This window comes from Glycine soja, chromosome 5, assembly GCF_004193775.1.
Source record: "Glycine soja cultivar W05 chromosome 5, ASM419377v2, whole genome shotgun sequence".
In the NCBI taxonomy this organism is placed as follows: Eukaryota; Viridiplantae; Streptophyta; class Magnoliopsida; order Fabales; family Fabaceae; genus Glycine; species Glycine soja.
The window spans coordinates 44,004,192-44,022,469 of record NC_041006.1 but is presented as its reverse complement, the minus strand read 5'-3'; the positions used below and the strand labels follow the sequence as shown (position 1 = coordinate 44,022,469).

General features: G+C 33.0%; 2 protein-coding genes, 1 long non-coding RNA gene and 1 pseudogene across 3 annotated transcripts; 2 read left to right on the top strand and 2 right to left on the bottom strand.

Annotated features, from left to right (window-relative positions):
• Nucleotides 1–2,807: 2,807 nt before the first annotated feature.
• LOC114411590 lies at nucleotides 2,808–5,793 on the bottom strand. Its single transcript, XR_003666493.1, has 7 exons — nucleotides 5,581–5,793; nucleotides 5,160–5,340; nucleotides 4,810–4,938; nucleotides 4,262–4,273; nucleotides 4,074–4,166; nucleotides 3,756–3,956; nucleotides 2,808–2,983 (listed from the first exon to the last, which is right to left on the bottom strand). It is a non-coding gene; the product is annotated as an uncharacterized LOC114411590 (long non-coding RNA).
• A 578-nt stretch (nucleotides 5,794–6,371) lies between these two features.
• Nucleotides 6,372–7,148, bottom strand: LOC114411421 (REF/SRPP-like protein At1g67360). The gene is made up of 2 exons (XM_028375111.1): nucleotides 7,035–7,148; nucleotides 6,372–6,722 (listed from the first exon to the last, which is right to left on the bottom strand). Exons 1-2 carry the CDS (start codon nucleotides 7,146–7,148, stop codon nucleotides 6,372–6,374), a joined length of 465 nt encoding a protein of 154 aa, XP_028230912.1.
• Nucleotides 7,149–7,220: 72 nt separating this feature from the next.
• LOC114411420 lies at nucleotides 7,221–8,146 on the top strand (annotated as a pseudogene).
• A 5,681-nt stretch (nucleotides 8,147–13,827) lies between these two features.
• On the top strand, nucleotides 13,828–16,513 carry LOC114413744 (probable inactive receptor kinase At1g48480). Its single transcript, XM_028378284.1, has 2 exons — nucleotides 13,828–15,198; nucleotides 15,538–16,513. The coding sequence occupies exons 1-2, from the start codon at nucleotides 13,842–13,844 to the stop codon at nucleotides 16,149–16,151; spliced, it is 1,971 nt and encodes a 656-aa protein (XP_028234085.1). The 5' UTR covers nucleotides 13,828–13,841; the 3' UTR covers nucleotides 16,152–16,513.
• Nucleotides 16,514–18,278: the final 1,765 nt, after the last annotated feature.

Here is an 18,278-nt window from a genome sequence, read left to right as displayed (position 1 = left end):
GCATCCCTCACGATGACGTCATCAAAAGACTATAATAAAATAAATCATAAATTCATAAAATAAAAGCCTTTCTATAAGGAATAAAAAATATAAGGTTAAAGAAAAAATGATATATTTACAATAAAATATTTAAGCATTAAATTTACAATTAATTAATAGCCAACAATCGATTAACAACCTCCCACAAATATTCGACAACAAAAATTGATAACTAAGGCCCCACTTGGGTAACTAATTTTTATTTTTAAAAATTAGTTTTAGTTTTTTCTCTCAACTTTATTTTCAAAATAAATTTATTTTAAAAGTATTGGATCATGTTAAAATTAATTTAAGGGTGTATTTCTATTAGCGGTGTTAATGGTGATGAAGATGATGATAATAGTGATATTGACAAGGAAATGACCATTATTACATATAAGGAATGTAATTTCTTAAAATTAAAAATTAAATTAATTCATAAAACCTTTTTTATTTATTGGTTTTATAAATAAATGAGAAAGTGTTTTAAAATTGAATTAAAATTCATTTCAATATATTTTTGTCAAGCATGTTTTGTTTTAAAAATTATATTTAAAAATAAAAAAATTTATTCATCCCAAACAAATTCAAGGATAGAAATGAAGTGTTTAAGGATTTAGGAAAGATGAGAATCACAAAGGGTCGATGACCAAACTATTTTTCAAAAATTAAAATATCTAAAGGTGTCATTAATTTCATTGCAACAATCTTGGGAAGACACAATGTTGAGTTTTTAGCACTATGATGGTTTTTTTTCTGCTATTCACCATAAACAATTAATGAGATATCATTATTGCAATTGAACGAGGTGAAAAAACGGATAAGCTATGTTAATGTTATAAATGACTAATTTAATCATTTTCCAAATGACAAATTAGTGCCTAACACAAATAGGCATAAGATGGCCTACAACTAACTAAGATCAAAATAAACGAAGTCTAAACGAAAATCAAAGCCTAAACATGAAATATGTAGTTTAAAATAATTTTCCACGTTAAATTGTCATAATGTCATATGGTCTCCTAAAAAGGAAAATAGTGAGTAATCAGTGTATGAAAAATTATTAATGGCAATTGTACTCTATAAATAAACAAAAAAATATGATGTAATCAAGTTTCCTATTCAAATTTTATCTTTATTTATGAATCAAATTTAGTTTAATACTTCTTTAGGGCTAATATATCACTTTTTGGTTTGACTTGATAGCAACATCATGATAACTTGATACTTTTGATAACATTATCATTTATCAAGCATGATGTCATCATTTGTTGACGGTTTGAGTAATAATTTAATTTATTCTTTAAATTATTTAAAATAAATCAATTTAATCCTTAAATTTTTTTAACACGCCAATCAAGTTGCCTAATTTTAAAAAATACTTCAATAAGTCTTTCACGATTTTAAAAAAAAAAATTATATTTATGCTTTAGATATGATTTTATTTTATTATTTGAATAAACTGATTTTTAAAATATTTTTATCAATCATTAATATTTCGTAAAAAATTTTACCAAACAAAGATATGAATTTTTTTTTCTTGTTTTTAGATATGTAGGAATTTAACCAAGTGAGCTAGAGCTTGTTGAAAGATATGAATCCAGTTGTTTGTTCTGGTGTCCAATACAATATAGCATGGGATATTTTCTTCTTCTGCATGATCCTTTTGGCTTTGGCTACCCTTACGTTGCTTCCACACTGCTCATCATGGCTGCTCGGGTGATGGCCGAATCTTGTTCGATTTTAGCTTGTTTTTTTTTTTAAGACAATAAGGTAGGTAGAGCAACGAAAACAGGACCACTAGTGGACAAGAAAACGGTATAGTATCTGATCAAACCAAAAATCCTTTCTTCCTTTCGATTTTTGTTTTTGTCAAGACTGAATCAAGTGTATGATATGATTTCAAAAAGCTAATTAGCATGCAAGGCCACACAAAAGTAAAAAGAGCCTAGCTATATATGATCAAAACTTGATAAAAAAAAAAACATTTACGTCAACGAGTAGGAACCAGGTGCACCTTTGACTTGACTTGAAATTTAACTAACCAGCGATTTCAATCGGGCCATGAACAGAACAGAACACCGATACGTCGACGGCAGACTGCTTGGAATATCGTAATGTATGTTTAATTTCTTTCATTAGAACTTAGAAGGAGAAGTCAAAAAAAGATAAGGAACATGGATCGGAGCAGAGGGGTAAATTCATTTATAATTTAAATTTATTCTTGTTACTCTGGTATGTAATAATATAAAGTAATTGGAATGATATTGAAATAGGAAAAAGATATAATTAGCCAGTTGGGGGTAGTTGTTGGCTGGTTAATAATAAGCAGCCAGCATGAGTGTACTTAGTATATGAAAAAAGGGATAAAGAACAGGTGGTGCACTACTACGTGTCATTGAAATCGGCGTCGTTGAAATACCTGTGTCTTTCTACATCGATTTCACGACCGTCTTAGAATGGTGCAGTTCAAAACACCTGTCTTAAAATTCTAACCATTCTACATTGGTCATTAGGATAACCAATGTAGAATTTCCGAAATTCTACATCGGTCGTGGCCGTAAAATGTTATAGGATGCTACCTCATGCTAAGGCATTCTATATCGGTTGTCCTAATAATCGATGTAAAATTATTAATTTTTTTTATAAAAAAAATTCCTTTTTATTTATGAATGACAATAACAATGCAAATATAATTGAACCTAATGTCTTGTATGAGACTTACTTTATAAACTCTTATGAAAATTCAGCAATGAAAATAATAAATGAATAATCACATCATTAAAACAAGCTATACATGAACCTTGGACTATTAATATAATGAGTCAAGGATGACCATATGCATGTTATGACAAGCCTGTGCAGAAAGAAAAGGAAATTTTAGTATACCTTAACTGCTGCAGTATCATCTACACTAATCTTTTGCAATATCTAAATCAGCAAACATCTTACATTGAAGAAAAGCCTGCATGTAAGAAGATTATCTTAAAAGTTTTGAAAGTGATATATAGGTATTTGTCATCAACAATTATGTTAATGATAATGACACAATTAGCTGGATAACTAAAACTTAAGCTTTATACATACCAAACATATATCAATTATGTTAGTGATACTAGTTGCATTTGGTTATATGTCATAGATATATTAATTAACTATCTCTAAAACAAACCTATTATACAAAGTCCACAAAGGAATAAAATAATTAAAATTTAAACCTTTATATCTACAACATTTGTTATTAATTTCTTAAAGTAAGAAGGTCACATATGTTAACAAAAAAATCTCATATATCATTCTTTTCTTTTAACATAAAAAAGTGTTTCTCAATTTTTTGTTTTAAATCTTAGTTTATGTTGGATCTACTATCTTCTTAAAAAAAAAATCCATAACTAGACCAATGCCATTTTACCCTCATCATTTTTTGTCCCTATTTTCACGAGAGAAAAAAAAAAGATTTCTAGAGCTTTAAAATGATAACTTTTACCCTCATCATTTTTTGTCCCTATTTTCACGAGAGAAAAAAAAAGACTTCTAGAGCTTTAAAATGATAACATTTTTACTCATACTGTAGCTCAAAATAATCAGTTTAAAGAAAACAAGAAGAAATGATTAAGGAATTCTTTATTCTCCAGCAAGCGATAAGGCATTCTTGACTCTCCAACATGAGGTTTAATTTGCAGGCATCTTAAGCATGGTCATGTGTAAAAAAAAAGAATTATTATATAATTGCCAACCTGAGGGTGGCTCATTACAGCTCTGAGATCCTCTTTTCTCACACCAGGTAATCCTAAGAGGCAGTGGTTAATTAGCAACTGCACCTCCCCAACAATGTGTAGCTTGTGTCCAAGAAGTAAATCATAATTAGGGTGGATGCTCCCACCAACAGAACTTTCGATGGGTAGAACAGCTTTATCCACTAACCACGATTCAACAGCCTGCATGCAGAAAAGAATATAAATATATATATCATCACAGAATATTTTAGTCAAGGCATCACATGGAGAAAGATGAAAGAGAGAGAGAGATGTTAATTAAGAAACAAGAAATGGAACCTTGAATGAAGTCTCAAAGTCCTCACATGGCACTGTCTCACATTTTGGATATGCTTTCAAAGCTGCATCCTCAGTATATGCTCCTGGAAGGCCCTGTATCAAGTAATTCACTGGTTAAGAAATTATCATGCATCATACCTTATAAGCAACGCGCAACTTTGACCCATCACTTGAAGGAAATTCTTTACCCATTAATGGCTCTGCAGTTAAAGAAGTTGTATAGTCATGCCAAAAGAAATTAAGAAGAAAAAGAAAATGAGACTAAATCTTTTCTCTCTAGCAAACAACAAAGGTTGCATTTCAGCAAATATATCTTTATCACAACCATCAATTTTAAACTTAATACTCTTAATGATTCATTACAAGAAACATAAGTATAATATTTAGCTGAGCCACTTAGTTTTATTTCTTGAGTGGGCACAAGGATCATTTAATATAATTATTAAACAAGTGGTAAGAAATGATTGTTTACATAATCAATTTTTTAATTTTAAACAAATAAAAATTACATGACACAAAAATAATATTTTCTTAAGAGTAATTGATTAAGTAACCCCATAGTAGATGTTTTTAACTAGGAGGATAATAATGGTAATAATAATTATATTTCTGATAATTTCATTAACAAAACTTGAGATTTATTAATTTTTCTTCCCCAAATAAACTAATTCAAGCACACTGAGGCCCAGCCAGACCAATTCACACTTTACTGTACCCACCAGTGTGTAGTGTGTACCTGGCAAGTCAAGTCTGGCTACCAACGTCAGTATAAAAAAATCTCCAAACGCCCAATTGAGGAGCTTTGTTGGCACAACCCCAGATGGAATAATCCTTGAGAGCCATAAGATCACAGAAGAGCAAAAATCTGATTGAAATCAAAGAACAAGTCCTCAACGATCAAAGTGCAAAAAGGAGAAGTTGGTGAACTTCTTATAGGCAAGATAGATAGTGTCTAGAAGTAGGTGATGCAAAAAGATGAAGGCGTTAACATTTGACCGAGTGATATATATATATATATATATATATATATATATATATATATATATATATATATATATATGATCTCAGTTATGAACTGAACTGCACCTTGAATGAAATCGAGTTTTAATTGGAATTGAACAATGAGAGAGATTAAAGACGCCAATCACTCAGACACCTGTTGTTTGAAAGAAATTAACGGTTAAGCATACTAGTTTGTAGGCCAGGTTTTAATATGGCACATGACATTTCTTGATATAAACATGGACATGTCTCCATCGTAAAGCACCTGGAAAAAAAAAGTATCAATGGCAACCAAGTAAGTAGTAATACACTGAATTACTCCTTAAAATTAGTAATATCATGAATTTAATTCTTGAAACTAAAACATGTTATTTAATTTTGTAAAATTAGCAAGCATTGACATCTATTTAAAAGCATAAATTTGACATCTATTTAAAAGCATAAAGCTCATGAGGATTAGACGAAGTGAAAGGTAAAGTAGAAAATAAATAAGGGGAACGCATACTTCTTGGTGCATGCTCACCACCTTCCACCATCAGGGGACACTTCAAGTGCCATCAGGGGACATCATCAGGGGACCCACCATAGTTAAAGCACATTAATGCACTGCTATATAAAACAGCCAATTTTCAAGCAATGAACTTCAAATAATAGCTAATTACAATCTTAGACCATAATCCATTTTTGCATTTTCTTGCATAATACAATTACAATGTAATTTTTCTTTCCAATCTTATATATATATATATATATATATATATATATATATATATATATATATATATATATATATATATATATATATATATATATATCATTCATTTAAGGAATTGTTAGAAATTACTTGTGCACTCCACATGCATCATTCTCTTTCCTATCATTCTATAACTCTTGCCAATTAAAATACATATGAAGAAAGTAAGAAGCACAACACAAGTAACATGAAAACAGATTTATTTTGACTTTAATACTGGAGTTGATACACCCTTCCACGGTGCTGCACCCTTGTCCCTTTTTGGTGGTGTGCAATTGATAAAAGAAAAAAGACATTGATGTCACATGGAACCACTGTGGAAGTTAATGTTATGCAAATTAAGCTCAAGATTAAAATCTGCTTAATTAATAATTCTATAACCACATACCTCTGCAATCATGGTGTCTCCTTTGTAAACTTTGCAGGACTTGTCAGTGTGGCTCCCAACAGGTATATCTATATATCAATATTTTATCATTTTGGATTTTATTTGTTCATATTTATTAAACTTACTGCAACAACGGAATCACAGGCAGCAATAGCTAGAATATCTGCACAAGAAACAACTCCGGGACAAGCAGCCTCCACTTTAGTTTTGATGTCATCAATTCGTTAAACTCTTCGGCAGCTAGGGGAACTGCCATCTCTGCCACTGAATGGAATGATGGATATTGGTTGAGACCAGTCCACAATTTCACCGAACCAGAGAGCACAATTTGCTTGGACTCAGTGGCTACATAATTTGCTGCTGCTCGCGCCCCTCCAGATTGAGCCTCACTCACTACTTTCTCAGCTTTGTGTGTCACTTTCTGAACCAAACAAGTGACTTGGGTTGCAACCTGCTTAACCAAAGAAGGTGCATGCTCATCGAATTTGTGAGCAGCTTCATCCACCTGTCACAATCATATACCCAAAAATTAATTGCTTGGCAAATATTAGCAATTTCCCAATTCATTCAAACATCAGCAATGGAATTTTATTTCAGGCATGTCGATGCGAGGGCATACAAAATTTACATAAATTCAATTCATGTTACATTCTTTTTTATTTTATTTTATGCTATAAGTACACACGAAAGACGATACTAATCAAACAAGACAATTAAGGGTGAGAAATATACATAAAAAAAAAATCAAACTGTATGATGGTATCAAGTTCTGGGGTAAGAATGAAAAACAAAAAAATTCAACTTTGGATGCATTTACAGATAACAAGTTCCTCAGAAGGGTGTTATTGTTATTTGCCACGGTTTTCACCAAACTGTATGATGGATCAGTTAATGCATGGCAATGTTTAGAAACAAGTTGTTGTCCGTGCATTAACATTAGAAGTAATCTCCACCAAACTATTTATGCCAATATGGCATGGTTATTCAATTTTGTTCCTACGTCATGGGTCTCTTCTTCTCAAGAAAGTTTTCCCTACTCTATCTTTTCTCAAAGAAATTAAGCAACCTCTGGGGATTTGTTTCCCGAGCAACTCGACAACATGATGTGTCTCGTTGCCCGCACTGGCAGCGCTACGACGATGGTTGTCGCCAAGTTGTGGGGTGAGTAATTGTTTCTTTAACTTCTTAATCAGCTGACTTTTAGTACGTAATTAATTTTGAACAGATACATTCCATACAGATACCAAAATAAGGAATTAGAGGTTTTGGTAATTAGTGCTCAGAAAGGCAATGGAATGCAGTTCCCAAAGGTAATTAATTAATTATTATTTTGACATTAAATTTACTACAATTAATGGTTCGTTTTTATAATTAACGTGACATGCATGATGCGTCTGTTTGCGTTCGTTCGATCAGGGAGGTTGGGAGAGCGACGAATCCATGGAGCAGGCTGCTTTAAGGGAGACCATAGAGGAAGCTGGGGATTAAATATAGCTTTGGTTAATTAATTACTTGCCAAACATTGCAGCTTAATTTATTTTGCTTAATTGCAGAGTAAATTGGGTAAATGGTTTTATAAGAGCAAACGCCTAGACACGCTACATGAGGGATATATGTTCCCTGGTCCCTTTGATTGTGAAGAAGCAATTAGAGAAGAACATTCGGAAACGAACATGGGTACGTATGTCATATATAATTAATTAATGTTTTGTTCCTTTAATTGTATGCAGATGACAATTGATGGATGAAGGAGGCGGTCAGTAGACAACCTCAATTTTGGGCGGACTAAGAACTAACTCCATGCTAGAGACAGAAATTTCCAGAGAGATCTAGCAACAGAACTCAGTCTAGTCTAGATGTATAAATTCTATTCATTTCTTCTTTCCTTTATTTCATTCTTTAATTTGTATTGCCACTTTTAATCAGATTAATTACCTCCATCATTTTGTTGTGTGACTTTTCTTGTGTATGGATGTGCCAATAATTTTGTTGCCTCGATTTTGCTTGTGTTTGAATGATTTGGTCAAAACTGGTTCAATTTTTTAATTACCGAATAATTGATATTTATAAGCTTACATAAGTAGTAGGTTTTTATTTTTTTTGACCGAATCCAACTCAAACAATGTCATTAATCAAAATAAATAGTTATCTTCATTAAACTTGTTTACCAAATTCTAAACCCATCAAATCCGTGTTTACAAGAGAAGAAATGTGGACAAGTGTTGCGGAAAATATCATCTAACTTTAAACTATTAATAAATAACAAACAAAGTAATTAAATAATTAGGAATGTTTTATATATTAATAGATTCACTGTAAGCATACAAGAATAAAAAATTTATTAAACATAAATTAATTTTTAAATGTAAAATATATTAGTAATTTTAACTCACATAATTTATTAAATTATTAAATTGAATCACTCATGATTTTTTCTTTTTTTAAGTATCTTGATTTTATTTGTTTTTTGCATGCTAATATCATCCTTAATCAATCAATTTAATTAGATCTTGTTGACTAAATGCACTTAAATTAATAACACAAAATATGTAAATTTTAAAATATATATCACTCCACCTAATAATTTGAATGTCTATAATAGATTGTAGTTGCTTAATAATTTATCCTAGCGTCTAATCAACAGGATCGACTTATATGACCATCTGTTGGGAGATATGTTTTTGTTTAAACTTGCTTAATAAGAAGGTATTGGATGGGGGAGAAGTCAATTTTGGAAAAAGAAGATGACAACCCAAACAAGACTTACAGTTGCCGTTTCTGATAAATGGGCCATACCATAAGTGAAGTAAGCGACAGCCGACAGATAATAACGACGGTTTATGCTTCCGCAATATGTTAACCACCCAATTTCTTACAAGTAGTTTTAAAAAATTAATTATTAATTAGTAAAACTCCTGCAGGAGTGATTAAGCAGGCAATACTTGCAAAAAAAATATGAATTTCTCAGCTAACTTTTGCTGCTCTGCCTGCATGCGTGTTGGGGTGTGGCCACTCTGTCTCACCTTATCCTTCTAAAACTAAATTATTACACACAATCACATTCATTTTTTAATAATTTTCTTATGTATTAATTTATATCAATATTTTTTCACAGTCATAATATACATCAAAATTTAATTCTACTTTACGTGTGCGTTTCTTGTTAACGGAGTTATGGATTAACGTAGCACTCCTTTCAGTCTCAACTATAAATAATAAAAATAATTATTTTACACTAATTAAAAAATTAATAAGAGAAAAATATCATACCAATCTTGTGATCTAGCTATATATATTTTCTGCAACAAAAAGTCTTTTAAAATTATTTCCTTTTATTTATTATTATAGTGAAAAGGAAGTCCACATTCTTTTTGGATAAAAAGAAGTAATATATATATCAGCGCACAAAACAAATGAAAAGAGTGAATGTCACAAGATACAAGAGAAATCCTAATAAGCCGAAAAAGAGTCAAATCTAGCTAGGACAACAACTGAAGAAAAGAAACCAAAACAAAATATTAAAGATGCTGTTAGAAGAGATACATGGCGACTCCTAGAAGACAAAAGTGGTGAAAAACAAGAAGGATTTGTCACAGTAACGATGTGCTACGGCAGAAGAGTACCCAAAGGAAGATGATGACATGCCAAAGCAATTACAAGTACACCATGAAAACAACTCTCAAGAACCTTACCAGAGACTGGTTAATTGCACGCACATTCTTCCATGTGCTAACTATATATCTATTTTTCATATTTGTCGTATGCCATTCTATATATGCCCTGTGTTGGCAGGTTAATTTCCCACCATAGATTCCAGCTGGTTATATATGTATAACCTTTGATATCTCACGTAAAGTATAAAAATCTCCTCCCCTATTGGTAGGGAGGGATAAGTAAGGGCATAGGCCTCAAAAAAACATGTATTTATCACCATTCCATCATCATCCTTTTCAAATATTAATTTATTCTTAAATTGTATTTAAGTTAATATTTTTATTTTTTATTAATGCTATTCATTTTTTATGGGTATTTATTTTAAATGTGAGTGTGAGAAGGAGTATTATATTATTATATCGAGATTTGTCATCCCTATTAATATTGATAATTAAAAAATTAATAATTAAGTATAGTGCTTTTTAATATAATTTAATTAAAACTAATAATAGAACTTTTTCTTCTATAGGAATTCGATTTCAATAATTTTTACAATGAAACTGTTTTTGTTTATTGTTTTGAATCCAAAAAAATTAAATTTTTAGGTGAAGAATAATTGAAAAGATATTGTATTAATCTTTAAAAAAATTAATATTTAGTGAATTATAGTATTTATACCTATAATGGTTGCAACTGCTAAAAAAAGACTTTCAAAATTAAAGTTGCTTAAATTTAATTTATTTAAAATCAACATTGATACAATATAAATTATATTGATGACATTTTATGATCTAAGACCTCAGGAAATGATTGGGGCATTTTGCCTTTATTTCTTGTAATTTCTTTATAAAAAAAAAAAATTAACAAACGGAATGGTTTGAATTTTTAGACCCAACAGAACCACATGCAATCCTTCGGTTAATGAAGATCTATACTTAAGGAGTTAACTGTGAAGTTAACAATAACTATAGGTTTTTTAAGGTAATAACCCGTGCTTAACAGTAAGTCAATTATGCCAAATCAATCCGTTGAATTAAAAAACAATTAAATCATTAATTTGAACAACTCAAAATCAAGAAGAAAAAAATATAAATTTGGTCTAACAACAAAAATCAGCCAAAATCATCAACGTTAAAAAATAATAGTTTAAATCAATTTTTCAATATATATTTTTATAATTAAATAAAAAATAATATGAATTGTTATCATTTAATTTTTTATTATGTTATTCATGATTTTTTTATCGAATATATTTTTTGCATATAACTATTTAGCGAATATTTTTATACATCTAGCTTGAGTATCTGAGAAACCTATAATATCTATCTAACAGATGGCCATTTGGTTGTTGCCTGCTGGTATGGCATCATTCCTTTTAATAAATCGACCGCTTGTCCTCCTTTTATGGAATCAAACAATAATCACAAAATTGATCAGAAATTAAGAGTTAAGCGTCGGCATGGAAATAATTTATTGATTAATCGATTGCGACTGGTAAAATTAAAAGTTCAATTTTGGCTATGTTGCATGGATATGGGTACCGATACCAAGGTACGAGTACATAATACAGAATTTTAAAAAATTTCAGAATACGGGTACATTAATATGTATTTCAAAAAACATATATGTATATAAAAATTAAATTAAATATTAATATGATAAGTTATGGAAACTACAAATAAGTATAATTTATAATAAAAGAAGATTAAATTTTTCGTCATGACAAAAAATATCTCACGATAAATAAAAAAACTATAATACATGTGATATTACACTTTAAAAGTAAGTCAAAAGAGATACTAGTAACTTGAATTTAAGAATGTAAACTTCTTTATAACTGCTATTCTTATTTCAAGAGAAGATAAAGAATTATATGTATAAGAATTAAATCTTTATTTTTAAGATTAAACATATTTCTTTTTCATAGAATAGATTAAAAATAGATTAAAATGTATTTTTGTTTCTCATTTTATCTTCATTTCTACTTTTGGGTTTTTTATCATAATTTTTTCACTATTTTTGGTTCTTCATAAATTGTTTTGTTTTATTTTAATTTTTGTCGTTAATATCAATGTTAAGTGTTGACATGACAAACAGAATTTACAATTGAAAATTTTCTGTTAAAATTTTTGGTGATTTTTATCTGTTGTAATTCTTTTGGCAAACTAAAATTGAAGTAGTAGTGTAATGTTACATCTTTGACAAGTAAACTAAATCATACAAGTAGTATAAAATGGACATTCCAAGTATTATTTTCTCAATGATCTTGTTCAATGATTGACAATTTGCACACTTTTTAATTACTAAGAAAAATTTAAAGTAGAAGTGAATAAGCATTTTGGTCCCTGACTTTTGATCTATTTTATAAATTAGTCCCTATCTTTTTTAAATGTAAAAAATAGTCTCTATCTTTAAATCAGTTATGCAAATAAGTCTCTACCATTAAAATTCAATTTCCATTGTTAATCATATGTCTATGTAACAAGTTTTTGTTCATGTAAGCAAACTCATGCGACAAGTGAAAAAGATTTTTGTTTCACAAGCTAAAATCAATTTACGTACCAGTTTCTTTCTTCTTCATTAATGTCTTTAACTTTTCTATGCTACTTTTACACTTTGCAGCCAATGAACTCCGTTTCATTTTGCAATTGAGAAACAATACACTATAAGATTGAATTGACCCCTTTAATTAGCTTTGGAGAAAGCAAGTCTCCTTCTCACATGAAAAAAATTAAGTTTCAATGAATCAAAATAAAACACTCATTCAATTATGCATCCAAGGGTTTAAATTGTTACATATGAGGACTGCATTGGCCATAGTAGCCAATCACAGTAACTGTAACACAAAACCACTACTACAATTTAAACCTCAATAGTACTAGAGTTTCAAAACCGCAATTGCAGCTGCAACATTGCATCAAGGTTTTAAATTGCATTCAGGTTGCAATTTCGCCACATCAAACACAGCCACAATTGAGGTCATGTTGCGGTTGCTAAAATTACATGCAAGCACATTTGTTTTGCAGCACTGTTTCACAGCTGGTAGACCATCAGTTGTCCCTTTAGTAGTCTTAAGATTGTCATTCGCACCTTTATTATCACAAGTTTTATTTGTTTTGCAGCTCTGTTGGCTTCATTTGGGTTCTGTTTATTTAGAAACCTTAATTTGAGGAAGAAGAAGCAAGTTAAAATTGTCAACAATGCACCTCACTAACGGCGTTACTTTCAAATTTAACGGTAAAGACTATTTTGTAAAACTTATGCAAAGATAGGGACTAATTTGTAAAAGGGGTCAAAAGTTAGAAATCAAAATGCCTATTCACTCTTTAAAATAGGCTTAAAATAACAATGATTAAGAACCAAAATAAAAAATGAAAACTTAAAAATAAAACGATTAAAAGAGTTTTCTTTATTCTTAAAGATCTAGATTGTAGGATGGGGTTAGGAGAAACAATGATAATGAATGTTAGTGTTCAATTTCACTAAATCACTTTCTCATGGATATACAAACTATTAATCAATGTTTTCCATTCCTTAATTTCTTATAAGAAAAGCTTAAGTCTCATTATTAAACTATCAATCTCGTGTATAACTTAGTCAAATTACTTGCTTTAAGAAAAGAAATCAAAGGTGACTAATGATGAGCTTTGCCCTATTCCTAACAATAATACACACTAGGCCCTCTTATTTGATTCATAGTTCAAATACATTTTCCAATCACATTTAAACAATAAAATCAAGCAAATGGGTAATAACCTCAAAGCAACCATTAAGCAAAGGTAAAGAGAATAGCTAGGGGGAAAAAAATGTTGACTGGTGACTTAAGTGTATCGGGTATAGATACGGGCATCTAGGGTTGATGAGCAGACAGGCTGGAGCTCCAACTGACCTTATTAATTAATTAATTAATTAATTGTGTTTTGTATGAAGGTTGCTTAGTGGTTGTGTGTGTGACTCTTCTCTCCTCACAATGCTGCCTCACAAGCACACTCTGGTGGTTGTGGCCACTGTGGCCACACTCGCGCTGGCGGCGGTGCTCGCAGCACCACAAGCAGATCTGGCCTCCGAGCGAGCTGCATTACTCTCCCTCCGTTCCTCCGTGGGAGGCCGTACCCTCTTCTGGAACGCCACCAGGGACAGCCCCTGCAACTGGGCCGGGGTCCAATGCGAGCACGGCCACGTCGTCGAGCTCCACCTCCCCGGCGTCGCTCTCTCCGGCGAAATCCCCGTCGGAATATTCGGGAATCTGACCCAGCTCCGCACCCTCAGTCTCCGTTTCAACGCCCTCAGAGGTTCCCTCCCTTCAGATCTGGCCTCCTGCGTCAACCTCCGCAACCTCTACATTCAGCGCAACTTGCTCACCGGCCAAATTCCACCCTTTTTGTTTCATTTGCCGGACCTCGTTCGCTTGAACATGGGCTTCAACAACTTCTCCGGCCCCTTTCCGTCCGCCTTCAACAACCTTACCCGTTTGAAAACTTTGTTTCTCGAAAACAACCAGCTCTCCGGCCCAATCCCCGACTTGAACAAACTCACCCTCGACCAGTTCAACGTCTCCGACAACCTCCTCAACGGCTCTGTCCCTCTTAAGCTTCAGACATTCCCTCAGGACTCTTTTCTAGGTAACTCCCTCTGTGGCCGACCACTCTCTCTCTGTCCCGGAGATGTCGCCGATCCCCTCTCGGTCGACAACAACGCCAAGGGCAACAACAACGACAACAAGAAGAACAAGCTGTCCGGGGGCGCCATAGCGGGGATTGTTGTCGGATCGGTGGTGTTTCTTCTCTTGCTTGTGTTCCTCTTGATTTTCCTGTGCAGGAACAAGAGTGCCAAGAATACCAGCGCGGTCGACATTGCCACTGTCAAACATCCTGAGACGGAGTCTGAGGTTCTTGCCGACAAGGGTGTCTCCGATGTCGAGAACGGTGGTCATGCCAATGTCAACCCTGCAATCGCTTCTGTGGCGGCGGTTGCGGCTGGGAATGGTGGTAGCAAGGCGGAAGGGAACGCGAAGAAGTTGGTGTTTTTTGGGAATGCGGCGAGGGCGTTTGATTTGGAAGATTTGCTCAGGGCTTCGGCGGAGGTTTTGGGGAAAGGGACTTTCGGGACGGCGTACAAGGCGGTGTTGGAGGCGGGGCCGGTGGTGGCCGTGAAGAGGTTGAAGGATGTGACAATTTCCGAGAAGGAATTTAAGGAGAAGATTGAGGCGGTGGGAGCGATGGATCACGAGAGTTTGGTGCCTCTCAGGGCTTACTATTTCAGCAGGGATGAGAAGCTCCTTGTCTATGATTATATGCCCATGGGAAGCTTGTCTGCCCTTTTACATGGTCCGTCTTCTTTCTCTTTTTTGTGCTTGCTTTTCACTCAATTTCAGTTCTTGGACTATCTTTACTCACCGCATTTGTGTTTCTTTTTCGGGGAAAGAATCCATCATGGCTATGTTAGTTATTTATTGATTGTTCATTATTCAGTCTGCATTTGATAGGAATTAGATGCATTTCACTTGTTTCCTATTATATATATATACACACACACACGTCTTTTTAGGTCCCGATTGGATCGCAAATATGGCTCTCCATCTCATGCTATAACTAGACTAGGGATAATTGAATTTGGCACTGTTGATTTCCAACAGTGGTGATGATGGATGCTTGCGATGTTTACAGGAAACAAAGGAGCTGGTAGGACACCACTGAATTGGGAAGTGAGATCAGGCATTGCACTTGGAGCTGCCCGTGGCATTGAGTACCTACATTCACGAGGGCCTAATGTTTCTCATGGAAATATCAAGTCATCAAACATCCTCTTAACCAAATCATATGATGCCAGAGTGTCTGACTTTGGCCTTGCACACCTTGTTGGCCCCTCCTCTACCCCTAACCGTGTGGCCGGCTACCGTGCGCCGGAGGTGACTGATCCTCGCAAGGTGTCTCAGATGGCAGATGTGTACAGCTTTGGTGTGTTGCTCTTGGAACTTCTGACTGGGAAGGCACCTACCCATGCTCTCCTGAATGAGGAAGGAGTGGACCTCCCCAGATGGGTTCAATCCGTGGTTAGAGAAGAGTGGACTTCTGAGGTCTTTGATCTTGAGCTCCTTAGGTATCAAAATGTAGAAGAGGAGATGGTTCAGTTGTTGCAACTTGCAGTTGATTGTGCAGCACAATACCCTGACAAGCGCCCTTCAATGTCTGAAGTGGTAAGGAGCATACAAGAGTTGCGAAGGTCTAGCTTGAAAGAGGACCAGGACCAAATCCAACATGACAATGATATACTATTATAGAAGAACATGTATCTTCTCCCTCGACTTTGCTTTGTCAGAGTCGGAGCCCATATTTTACTTGCTAAATCCTGTGCGTATGTTGCTTGCATTCTGTTGGCTTGGGCCGTCCTCAAATTTCTTTCTTTGGCACCAAACTTTTGAATTTTCTTCCTTTTTTTTTCCTCCTCAAATCTCCATTGTGCCATCTCCCCCCTTTTTCTTCCCAATCAATACATTGTTCCATTAGTTATTGTTGTTGGATTCTGGTTGATTGTAATTATTACTTCTGCTTTAACATGCCTTTTACTTTTGTTGAAACCGTATTATGTCTGTTGAAAACTTGTAATTGAGATGTTATAGTAGCTGTCGTTGGTTGCGATGTCTCGTCGGTGGCGTCTTTTATTATTGCCAAAAAAGTTTGTTGTGAACGTGATCGCCACCTTCGTGAGGATGGGCGATTTATGCCCCAAACCAACTTTGATTAATTCATCCTCCTCTTGCCAGTTGGTTTAAGATTTATTTATAGGATGCCCATGTCACGAAGGAAACAAAGCACCATTACAGATTGGATAAATTAAAAATTGATAGGCACAGTATGGATAAATTGTCAAAAGTGATTTTTATGAAATCAAATGTTAGAAAAGGGTACGGCATGTGTGCAAAATTGTGATCGTTACGATATTTACTGTTCATAGCATAGCTGTGTGTTAAATTAGTCAAACAATTAATTTGACATGATTCTAATAAAGGTTCAATCTAGCAATTAAATTTTAAGACAAACTCTGGAAACTAGGATATTGGAGTATACCCCCTCAAAGGTCAGCTATATTGGTCCCACAAGCCAATTTTGTCATGGAGTGACTAAGCATGAGTTGTTTGAATGATTTCTTATCCTTTCTTAATGTAGATTTTGAAATTTAAACATCAATCCATGGTTGGCAGTGACAGTGGCCGGAACTTAAAAGAATGGGATTCTGGTGAGTATAATATAACTGATGAAAGTTCAAACGTATGCGATGCATTTTTGCTTAGGTGATTATAATTGTAACTCTACTGTGTACATATACAAACATACTAGTTATGGTCGATGGCCATATTTTGTTGGCTCTAGGGCCACCTGGTCTTTTTTGTTAATATATGGAGGCTACACTTTAAAAAGGTTGGAAACAAAATAACCAGAAAGTGATGTGAGAGACACAAAGATTGGCATCCCACCATGTTATTAGTATATGGGGATGCGTTTGTCCCTTGGCTATTGCTGTCCCGTCTCCTTTCAAAGTTGATGACCCTTGTAGTTTTAGTATGTCACCACTTGATTGCATTTAGCAGTTAGCACGAAGCAGATTTTTGTTAAAAAAATAAAATAAAATTGAATACTCGTTTAAATAGTTTTTTTTATTTTTATTTTTGTAAGCATTTTCCTATGTATTAGGATCCGTCTAGTGATTAAAAAAGAGGTTAAATAGCATATATAAGGTCATATATTCTAATCTCGGTGTCACTATTACATATTATTTCTTCCCTATCATTTTCCATAAATTGCTCAATTTGTTAAGATGACACTGTACCACCGCTGGATCATCTAATGAGTTAAGATTAATGTGTCCTTTATTACATACTCATTTTAAATGTGTCATTTCTTATTTATAGCAACTAACTAAATGAGTATTTATTCTAAAATAAATACTTCTATATATATATATAAATAAGAATTTGATACTCTCTGAATTAAAATAATTGTTATTTAAAAATTTACATAAATATTAAAAATATCATTAAATACGAAAGTGTAAGTTTGCTTGATAATATCACCATCTTATTCCACTAATGTTTCTACAAAAGAAACGGTTAAATTAATTAACAAATTATATAATTTCATGAAATTTTGTTATTAAGTCCTTTTATTTTTTCTTACCCGAATTCAAAAAAAAAAAGAGAGACTCTAACCAATTTGAAATTTGTTCGAGTGATAAATAAAATCTGACAAGAATTTATTATTAAGTCCTTGTATTTTAAAAAGTTTACAAAATCTATATAGTTTAAAAATTTCGTAAACAAATCCTTAAAAACACTGTTAAATATCTGTCTAAGACTAACTTCTTCAAATTGATGTTTGTTTGTTCAAACCAAGAGTCTGTTAGTGTGGGT

Bases quoted from the DNA above. Each gene is read 5' to 3' on its own strand.
- LOC114411421 (XM_028375111.1), bottom strand. From the start codon at position 7,148: ATGCACGGACAACAACTTGTTTCTAAACATTGCCATGCATTAACTGAT. The intron at 6,723-7,034 runs GTAAATGCATCC...TGATTGTGACAG, and splicing joins TTCTGAGGAACTTGTTATCT to GTGGATGAAGCTGCTCACAA.
- LOC114413744 (XM_028378284.1), top strand. From the start codon at position 13,842: ATGCTGCCTCACAAGCACACTCTGGTGGTTGTGGCCACTGTGGCCACA. The intron at 15,199-15,537 runs GTCCGTCTTCTT...CGATGTTTACAG, and splicing joins CTTGTCTGCCCTTTTACATG to GAAACAAAGGAGCTGGTAGG.